An 11,137-nucleotide genomic window follows, 5' to 3' on the forward strand; every position below is an offset into this window, starting at 1 on the left:
ATAGTTTTACAAAGAAAACGAAATTATAATTCGGCCTATGTACACACATGTGTATGCAAAACAAAAACAAAAAAACACAATCTCATAGCTAGCCAATGTACAGAAATAATGCTTTTATCCCAGTCTGGTTTGGAGAGCTCTACGGCCTACTAATGGTGCAGCGGATATGAAATGCATTAGGGTCAGTCACCCTGGGAATAACGCGCAATGCGCCGCGCGCCAACATATTCCCCAAATTGGAGCCCTTGCAAAACACAAACAACAAATCTGAATTTTCCAACTGTGATTTTGTTCAGTTGTGTTCACAATTTATTATAATCGTATCAAGTATAGCTGTTTTACATATTAAACCTGCATTTGAGGATTGCGCAACGTTGGCGAGTTCGTAAAAATGTAGGTCCCCAAAAGGTCATCATTATGCAAAAGCTTATCGCAAGCTTTAAACCCAACAATGCATGTATCAATAACAATGTACTACCTAAAATAACATAAGGTAGAACAAAAACACCCCAGAAATAGAAATAAGAAATAAGAAGAGCCCGAGAAGTAAGTGAGCTATATACAGGGTCAGTTCCAGTACCATATTTACAATGTGCAGAGATACTGGTATGATAAAGGTGTTCAATATTTTTTTTGTATTCTATAGAACAATAATGCAAACAAAATAGGGCACAGAAGACATCTTTTCAGGATCTGCAACATCTGAAGCACAAGAGTTTATGGAAAGCTTTTTTAAAGTCATCATTGGACATGGTATATATAATTGGATTGATTAACGAGTTGAGATAACCAAGCCAATTGAAAAAGTCAAACAACTCGGGGTAAAAACAAGTTTCACAGGTGGCCACCACCAGGGTGTAAATGAAAAAGGGTAACCAGCATATAATGTATGCGCCTAAAATTATTCCCAATGTTTTGGTCGCTTTCCTTTCCCTAGCGGCTGAGATTCTTTTTTTCTCCAAAAGTGCGTCAGACACGGTTACTTTCACTTGGTTCTCACTTGCCGAGGAACCCGTGTCACCGGAGTGGGTATCATGTCTTCCACACTGCAAAGGTGATGTCGATGCCACAGATCCAGGGGAGTTCGTGACCAGGCGCGCTGAAGTAAGTCTCTTCCCTACCTTTTTGGGTGACTGTTTCAAAATGATCTTACGCGCTTCCACATATATTCTTCCATAAAGCACGATAAGCAGCAAAGTGGGGATGTAGAATGCTCCAAACGTGGAGTAAATAGTGTAGAAAATGTGGTCCGTGTTGACATTACATTCAGTCAACTCCTCTGCCTTCACCTGGCGCCAGAAAAGCGGAGGTAGAGAGATGCAGATTGCGATGACCCAGGCAGTCGCGATCATCCCCGCCGCGCGCGCTGGCGTGCGCTTTTTGGAATACTCAACGGCGTCTGTTATTGCCCAGTATCGATCCAAAGCGATTACGCATAAGTGAAGGATAGAAGCAGTGCAACATGTTATATCTGAGGATAACCAAATGTCACATATAACTTGTCCCAATGTCCAGGTGTGACTCACCGTGTACAATACGCATATTGGCATCACCAAAATGGACACCAAGAGGTCGGTGACAGCTAGAGACGCTATAAGAAAGTTTGCTGGAGTGTGCAGTTTTTTCGACTGATAAATCGTTGCAATGACAAATGCGTTGGATAAAGTAGTGGCGAGTGTGAAAACGAAGAGAATCACTGCCAAACTGGTTTGATAAGCTAGACTCTCTTCATTTTCCTTCAGCTCTGAAGATTTTGTCACATAGGTATCGTTGGTGAAATTCATTATTAGTCCATATAATGCAGGAGTTGGCTCGAGGTGACCTGTGGTGTTTTTCTCCATCACTGATTTATCACTTGAAACAGTGTGGTCAGTTCTTATATCGCCAAGTCTCCAAATTTTTCTTAATTCATTTCAATCCATCTAGTAAAATATTTTGGGAGAGGAAAGTATTTCTGTCCGTTTCTTCTTCATTTTCATTCATTGCAGAAACGACCCAATTATAATGTTGGATGTAAAATTGTTGATTTTAAAGTAAATATCCAGCATGTTATCTGGAAATATATAGCAACATCTGTTCTCAATTAACAGTTTAGCTATCTAAACAAAACAAATGGTATATAGAAAGTTGATATCAAAATATATATTGATACCAATGAAAGAACAATGACTTGCAGACATCTGTCAAATGTTGCAACTGCTAGCTTCCCATTTGCATTGTAATCCTTCCCGCCTGGAATTGTCTTGCAGGCTGCATCAGTCCTTCTCTAGTTGAATGGTGATGAGACCTCCACCCTTGGTTTTATACAGCTGATGCTGCTGCCTGCCTCTGACAGGCGTGACAGTAAACATGCAGCTTTGATCACAATGGTTCTACTGGAGAGGAGAGCACATCTCCACTGGGTCATAGTGCTCTGTTTTCTGCCTGTCAATATGAGTCATGGATTCCTTTTATGTCATCAATATCCATGTTACAAGACATATATTGGACCTGAACAAAACATAAATATAGGCTATTAGAGATCAAAACATTTCAACATATAGTAGACCCATCACTTCCTGTGTCTGTCAAATCGTTGGCAACTCATGGTCTAAGTAAAATACATTGTCAGAGTTATTGTAGACCTACTGTGTATTGCATTTAGACAATACATCAATCATTAATTTAAATTTAATTTCCAACATGTATATTAGGCTACATTGGTGCTTGAGCTATCTTCCATGCTTGTGGTAATATATTATGGATTGGCAGACTGCAGAGCCATTTTTTATATAAAAATGATTAATGTTCTCCAATGAAAGAGGAGAAGATTCCTCCACTAATGTGCACTGTAAAAAGTAATTAGTTCCGCTTACTAAATTTTTATGTCAACACTTTGCCTAAAACATTTGAGTAACCCAACTGTCGATACTTACAGTAATAAAGTGACATCATCATATGGTTATATTTTTAAGTTGTAAATACTTGTGTTTTGTGTTTTATTAACTTTTGACAACACTAAATTGCATTATATATTCTGAACTATAACGATTGAAGTTACTTGAACACTACATATTTGTTGTAGTGAATGTAACATTTATGGTCCTTAAATTATTAACCTTCATTACACATTTCATGAAGTGTAAATAGTTTTGATTTTTAATTTTCAGTGGTGGGGTTTTAATGTTTGTTTTATGTTTTTGACGTTTTGTAATTTTAACCCACCCAGCAGGCATTGTTGAACCCAGTTCTCATTCCTCTAGCAGTAACTGGAGGTAGATCTGTGAGTACTACAGGATGCTGCATTAGCCTCTGTCATTAAGTGTGGTGCACATGACCTTGTTGATGGTGGCAATGGCTTGTCTGATTATTGAATGTCAAATTTCACCGACGGTTTTGATATCCATTCATCATAATCAATTACACCTCATAGCACAACAAACGGCTTAGTACTATTTTAGAAATATACTTTGCTTTCTTCAAACGCGCATAGAACATTGTGTAAAAGTATCATAAAGTGTACAGATGTTGAATTACCCACAATCCTCTAAAAACAGTGTCACATGGCACTATTGAGTATTTATAACTTACAAAAACTGAGTACTTCTATATCAGCACAACACAGATAAAGGAACTGTTTTTTACTCAAATGTCAATGTGTCTGACTACTACTTTATTATTTTAAGTAAAGACGTAATACAATAGAATCATGTAAGAACAACTTATTTAAAAAATGTTAGATTGACTTAAAAATATTAAGTAATCATAACTTGTAAAAACTCAATAACTTTAGATTAGCAGAACACAAATACATAGTTATACTGACTCAATAAACTGATATTTGTTAACAGTACTCAAAAACATTAAGTGATAAGAAATATTATTGACATCTGTTAGTACCACTTTTATGATTAGAGTTCTACTGACAGTTGGAGATGTTTGAGTAACCACTACTCAATTTCTTTAATGAGTTAGACAGCTACTTTTTACAGTGTGTAAAAGTGTAGTCATTTACTTGGCAGGGAGTGTTCAGGTGTGACAGTATTCCCAGTGCAGGCAAGTGTGAAGGTGAAGTTTATCTCATCCATCGTATCCTGTGCACCAGAGTGTGCAGATTTTACTTTAAGCTTGTCTTGGTTGGATCCTATTGGAGCTTTTGCAGCTGGAGTCAGGCAAAATGGAGAGGGAATAAAATAATAAAATACAAATATATATATATCGCAAAACATAATTATTTTAATGGTCTTTCCAGTGTCTGTCAGGACAGAAACTAGATAAAAAATATTGTTTGGCAAATGATACACATGCTGGTCATTTGCATATGTGCTGTACCTACTTAAGGACAGGTTGAGACCATCACTGACCAGCATTGATGATACTACACTGAACAAAAATATAAACACAAACATCAACAATTTCAAAGAATTTACTGAGTTACAGCTCATTTAAGGAAATCAGTCAATTGAAATAAATTCATTAGGCCATAATCTATGGATTTCACATGACTGGGAATACAGATATGTATGCAGGCACAGATACAGTTTAAAAATGCCTGTCCATACCATAACCCCACCGCCACCATGGAGCACTCTGTTCACAACATTGACATCAGAGAGCTGTTCACCCACACAACGCCATACATGCTGTCTGCCATCTACCCAGGAAAGTTGAAACCGGGATTCATAAAAAGTTCTACAGCTGCACCATCGAGAGCATCCTGACTGGTTGCATCACCCCCTAGTATGCCAACTGCTCAGCATCTGACCGTAAGGCGCTACAGCGGCCCAGTACATCACTAGGGCCAAGCTTCCTGCCATCCAGGACCTATATAATAGGCAGTGTCAGAGGTAGGCCAAAAAATGGTCAAAGACTCCAGTCACCCAAGTCATAGACTGTTCTCTCTACTACTGCACAGCAAGCGGTACCGGAGCACCAAGTCTAGGACCAAAAGGCTCCTTAACAGCTTCTACCCCCAATCCATAAGAGTGCTGAAAATTTAATCGAATGGCCACATGGACTATTTACATTGACTGGGCTGGGGGTGAGAGAGAGAGATCCTGAGCTGGGGGTGAGAGAGGGACAACCTGAGCTGGGGGTGAGAGAGGGACAACCTGAGCTGGGGGTGAGAGAGGGACTGGGAGTAGCTGCACTTGTTGTCAGATTGAAATTGTTGTTTTGATTGCTCACCATTGCACACTTTCCTTACTTTGATATATGAATGCTTTTCTGAGTGTTTTGGTCAGTTTCTCCATAATTCTAAATGTTAAGTGTAATAACAGCGATCAAGTTGGTAATAATAAACATGCCCCAGGGATCGCTGTGCCCTTTTAGAACTGATAAAATAGATCCATATTACAGTTTAGTTCTATTTGCTTAATCATTTGTGGAGACATAAAACACCATGTCAGGCAAAAAGAAAGGTCCTGGAAGCAAACTATCCAGCATTAACCTTCTTTTGACATTTTGATATTACATTTCTTCCAATACGACACGGAACTTTGAGCCTGCAACAAATATTTATAGTGCCTGTAATATATTTTTGATAGGGGGCATATCCAATTGACTGAGGCATAACTAATGGACTTTTCTTCTAAGTATATATCTCCATAAATGACAGCTATCAGCTTTTAAATGATGTTTTAGGATGGATATTATTGACATATGGTATTTATTGAGATACATTATTGATATTTTTCACACGCCACTGCCTGTCAGTGCTGCAGATGAGGATCTTAAGATCAATTCCATCCAGCACATTTAGGACCCATGAATATGAATTATATAAATCAGTCATGCAACTGGAGAGATGAAGGACAGACTGTCCTTCATCACTGTAGATGTAGGCTCAATAGGCAGCAAGTAGCAATATTGTGTAGCAGACTTGGGTTCAAATAGTATGAGTTTTACTTCAAATTCTTTTCCTAAACTTGATTGAGCTCGTTTGATGCAATGGAACCAATGGAATAGTCCCAGAAGTGCAAACCTGTTACCACAACCACCTGGCACTCCAGGCAGGCTCAATCAAACGCTTAAAGTCAAACTTTGTTAATTGACATTTGTCGATTGAAGGCCAACTTTGAAGGATACTGGGTAGCCTCAACTGACAAAAGGATGGATTGATCTGCTCTTTCAAGCAGTGCTTATTTAACAAGACCAATTTCTGTGTTCTCAGCTGTCTGTCAAGTGGGAAATCATTTTTCTGTTTCTTAACTTTTTGTTCAATGGTTCAGAGCTCATTTCGATTTCCTTTAGTCCAATCGCCTGTTCAAACTCTGGTTTGACATCTAACAAAACCAGATTTTATCGTGGCAAACTATCCAATGGGAACCTTTTGGGGGTTTGTTCCTGGAAGACAAAGTGGTATCAAATAAATCATAGTTTGTCCGGCTTAGTTGTCACATTTCAATGAGGCACTTCAATGGGTTATCGATTCATAAGTGTGTATACGCTGGCTCAGTGCGGAGAACTTAACGTTATATTCTTCACACTTGTTTGACTGTCTGCGGTGAGTCTTAACTGTCAATACAATGTAATAAACAGGGGTATTTGGATTATTGCCGACTCAGCGATGAGGTCATAGACTCCGATATCCAATCTTTCACAATTTTGTCTAAAACGATCACTCTATACATATTGTCATGAGGACCTCTGCCCTTTTCATCAATATAATCTGGTTGTGACAATTAAATGCTGCTTCCAGGCAATGTCAAGGTCAACTGACTGTAAATGGGAGCTAGATGCGATTGAATTAATTAAGCAGCCTAATATTTATATGGTAGCACACTGTAGAAGAAGCACTGACACCATTTCAAAGTGACATTATCAAAAGAGGTGCCTCTTTGAGTGGGAAAGCATAGACTTGCCGGTATTGTAGCCCCCTGGGAGACATGGCTATCCTGTAAAACATATTTCAACTCTCTTGATTGATTATGCTTGTTAGAGTTTCCCTGATTGAGGTTATGTCAGTAGCGTTTTTAGAAGAGGTTATGGCTTCAGGGAACTCGTGTGTGAGGTTCCGAGTGTATCATTCTCTCTATGAAGCTACTGTAGTACTTTACACTGTAGTACTTTACACTGTAGTTTGAACAAATTGGTTGCTGCCAGGATCAAATTGTAAATGTTATACCACATAAAATATGTTCATCTGTGACCAGATTGTGACTAATTCATGGAATCCATCCATAAAATAGATACATGATGTAAATCGATGTGATACATAACATATGCTTGCAATGTTTCCACCCCATGAAACTCCTACCATTTCTTATCATGCTTTCAATCCTTCATCACATCAAATGCAAAACCCAGGGGTCCAGCCAGCGTCTGCACCTTGGACATGACAGAGCGCCCCTACAGACAAACGTCAATTGGATGTTGAGAGAGGGAACTTGTCTCGTCCTCATGGTCAAGGTGAGATGAGTCTGTCATTGCTTTGCCCTCTGGGTAGACTACGGGCACAACTGTTCCTCGGGTATCTCTTCCTACTCTGTGACTGAAAAGGTTGATGCGATCAATATTCTCCATAAGCATCTGAAAGATGAGATTTTAACCATTCATCCCCACACCCGTGACAGACATGTTTCAATCTAAGGAGACTGGTGGGAGGATTTGCTTTCAGGAGAGAAAAGTGTTGTTGTTTTTCTAAAAGGGGAGAATGCAGTAGATGTAATTTGTACTTCTGAGTAACTACCATGTTGTTCCAATGTAGGTCATTGCACAGTACGTTTCAATGACAAATTCTGTTTGTAAATGGCACCAATGAAGGTGATTTGGTTTGCTTGAAAACATCAAAGAAAGATAGGTTCCTTGTGTGACATTTTTTCATCTGAAGTAGGAATACGGTGATATTTTACATCACCTAGTGATGTATTCATGAGTGAAAGACTGGCTTTTAAAATGTAATCATTGATTTTGTTTTAAAAAACTCATTACCGAAGCTAATTTCCAAGACAATATGTGACGTACCCTGAGGGAAATGTTGCATTCATCGCTCTTGTTCTATTGCCTCTCTTTTATCCAATGTAAAAGTGTGGCTCTGTGTCTGACCTCTAATCATAGAGAATGGAAGAATGTGGCTCTGTGTCTGACCTCTAATCATAGAAAATACAATGGAGAATATGGATAATTTCTTCAATAGTGCTCTGATTCATGGTGCGTTTTGATAATTGGGGGAAAAATAAGTGCTTTTTTGACATGATTTACATCGAGAGAGAAAAAAAAAGTGAGGGATAAATGCGGTGTTAACTACAAACATTACTTTAATGGTATAATTATATCTGAGGAAATATAAATGTCTTATTAATGGGTAAAAACATAGTTGCAACTGAAGCCGACCAAATATGACAATACAATGACAGAGAAATGAACAAATTCTTCTAGTGTCTTTGAACAATGTTGATTTAGTTTCAAGAGTAAACCAAGAGAAACATATCTGAGAATGACTTTTCTTTATCATCTGACCGCCCTGCCAGCCTGGACCACGTAGTCTATATCCAGAATTGCACCCTGATCCAGTTGCCAGCAGGGTTCCACTGTGCACCCAGGCGAGGCTCAGTGTATAAGCCTCTTTGTGTGCTGCATAGTGATTGTGCCCTCAAACCATGAGACATCTTTGGCATTGTGTTGCGTGTCCCCAGCACAAGGTCCACCTGTGTTTGGATCATGCTGTTTAGTCAGCTTCTTGATATGCCACACCTGTCCTGTGGATGGATTATCTTTGCAAAGGAGAAATGCTCACTAACAGCGATGTAAACAAATTTGTGCATTTGAGAGAAAGAAGCTTTTTGTACGTATGGAAAATGTATGAGATTTTTTTTCAGCTCATGAAACATGGGGCCAACACTTTCCATGTTGCGTTTATACTTTTTACTTTTGTTCAGTATATTTTCATTATAAAAAAAATATTATTGAAAAAATTGCATACATCAATGCTCAAATTCAAAAAATAACAATGGCAACAGTAGCAGCTTGGCCCACTGCATTTGATCTAGCAGTTGAAGGATGATATCACCTCTGCATTACCTGACACCTTAGACCCACTGCAATTTGCATATCGCCCCACTAGATCTACGGATGACGCAATCGCCATTGCACTGCACACTGCCCTATCCCATCTTGACAAGAGAATGTAAGAATGCTCTTAATTGACTACAGCTTAGCCTTTAACACCATAGTACCCTTCAAGCTCATCATTAAGCTCAGGGCCCTGGGTCTGAACCAAGCCCTGTGCGACTGGGTCCTGGAATTCCTGACAGGCCACCCCCAGGTGGTAAAGGTAGGCAACAACACCTCCACTATGCTGCTCCTCATCACAGGGACCCTACATGGGTGTGTGCTCAGCCCCATCCTGTACTCCCTGTCCACCCATGACTGCGTGGCCACGCACGTCTCCAACTCAATCATCAAGTTTGCAGATGACACAACAGTTGTAGGCCTGATTACCAACAACGACAAGAAAGAGTACAGGGACGAGGTGAGGGCCCTGGCGGAGTGGTGCCAGGAAAATAGCCTCTCCCTCAATGTCAACAAAACAAAGGAGCTGATAGTGGACTTAAGGAGACAGCAGAGGGAGCTATCCAAGTCGACGGAGCTGCAGTGGACAAGGTGTAAGACGTACATATCACTGACAATCTTCAATGTCCACCCACCACAGTGTGGTGAAGAAGGCACAACAGCGCCCCTTCAACTTCAGGAGGCTGAAGAAATTTGTATTGGCCCCTAAGTCCCTCACAGACTTTTACAGATGCACAATTGAGAGCGTCCTGTCGGGCTTCCCCGCCTGGCATGGCAACTGCACCATCCGCAACCACAGGGCTCTCCAGAGGGTGGTGCGGTCTGCCCAATATTTACTTCACAAAAAAAGTCAATTAGTTATGCCTCAGTCGATTGGATATGCCCCCTATCAAAAATATATTACAGGCACTATAAATATTTGTTGCAGGCCCAACTTTCCATATCATATTGGAATAAATTTAATATCAAAATGTCAATAGAAGGGTAATGCTGGATTGTTTGATTCCAGAACTTTTTTAAAAACTAAACTGTAATATGGATCTATTTTATCAGTTCTAAAAGGGCACAGCGATCCCTGGGGCATGTTTATTATTACCAACCTGATCGCTGTTATTACACTTAACATTTTGAATTATGGAGAAACTGACCAAAACACTCAGAAAAGCATTCATATATCAAATGAAGGAAAGTGTGCAATGGTGAGCAATCAAAACAGCAATTTCAATCTGACAACAAGTGCAGCTACTCCCAGTCCCTCTCTCACCCCCAGCTCAGGTTGTCCCTCTCTCATCCCAGGCCCAGGTTGTCTCTCTCTCACCCCCAGCTCAGGTTGTCTCTCTCTCACCCCAGGCCCAGGTTGTCTCTCTCTCACCCCCAGCTCAGGTTGTCTCTCTCTCACCCCCAGCTCAGGTTGTCTCTCTCTCACTCCCAGCTCAGGTTGTCCCTCTCTCACCCCCAGCTCAGGTTGTCTCTCTCTCACCCCAGGCCCAGGTTGTCTCTCTCTCACCCCCAGCTCAGGTTGTCTCTCTCTCACCCCCAGCTCAGGTTGTCCCTCTCTCACCCCCAGCTCAGGTTGTCCCTCTCTCACCCCCAGCCCAGGTTGTCTCTCTCTCACCCCCAGCTCAGGTTGTCCCTCTCTCACCCTCAGCTCAGGTTGTCTCTCTCTCACTCCCAGCTCAGGTTGTCTCTCTCTCACCCCAGGCCCAGGTTGTCTCTCTCTCACCCCAGGCCCAGGTTGTCTCTCTCTCACCCCAGGCCCAGGTTGTCTCTCTCTCACCCCCAGCCCAGTTTGTCTCTCTCTCACTCCCAGCTCAGGTTGTCTCTCTCTCACCCCAGGCCCAGGTTGTCTCTCTCTCACCCCAGGCCCAGGTTGTCTCTCTCTCACCCCAGGCCCAGGTTGTCTCTCTCTCACCCCAGGCTCAGGTTGTCTCTCTCTCATCCCAGGCTCAGGTTGTCTCTCTCTCACCCCCAGCTCAGGTTGTCTCTCTCTCATCCCAGGCTCAGGTTGTCTCTCTCTCACCCCCAGCCCAGGTTGTCTCTCTCTCACCCCAGGCCCAGGTTGTCTCTCTCTCACTCCCAGCTCAGGTTGTCTCTCTCTCACCCCAGGCCCAGGTTGTCTCTCTCTCACTCCCAGCTCAGGTTGTCT

At 41.2% G+C, this 11,137-nt stretch overlaps 1 protein-coding gene across 1 annotated transcript; it reads right to left on the minus strand.

The window, feature by feature from the left end:
* Positions 1 to 546: 546 nt before the first annotated feature.
* Positions 547 to 1,841, minus strand: LOC139374330 (5-hydroxytryptamine receptor 1D-like). The gene has a single exon (XM_071115364.1). The coding sequence runs from the start codon at positions 1,839 to 1,841 to the stop codon at positions 687 to 689; it is 1,155 nt and encodes a 384-aa protein (XP_070971465.1). The 3' UTR covers positions 547 to 686.
* Between the last annotated feature and the right edge of the window lie 9,296 nt (positions 1,842 to 11,137).

This window comes from Oncorhynchus clarkii, chromosome 19 (genome assembly GCF_045791955.1).
Source record: "Oncorhynchus clarkii lewisi isolate Uvic-CL-2024 chromosome 19, UVic_Ocla_1.0, whole genome shotgun sequence".
NCBI lineage: Eukaryota > Metazoa > Chordata > Actinopteri > Salmoniformes > Salmonidae > Oncorhynchus > Oncorhynchus clarkii.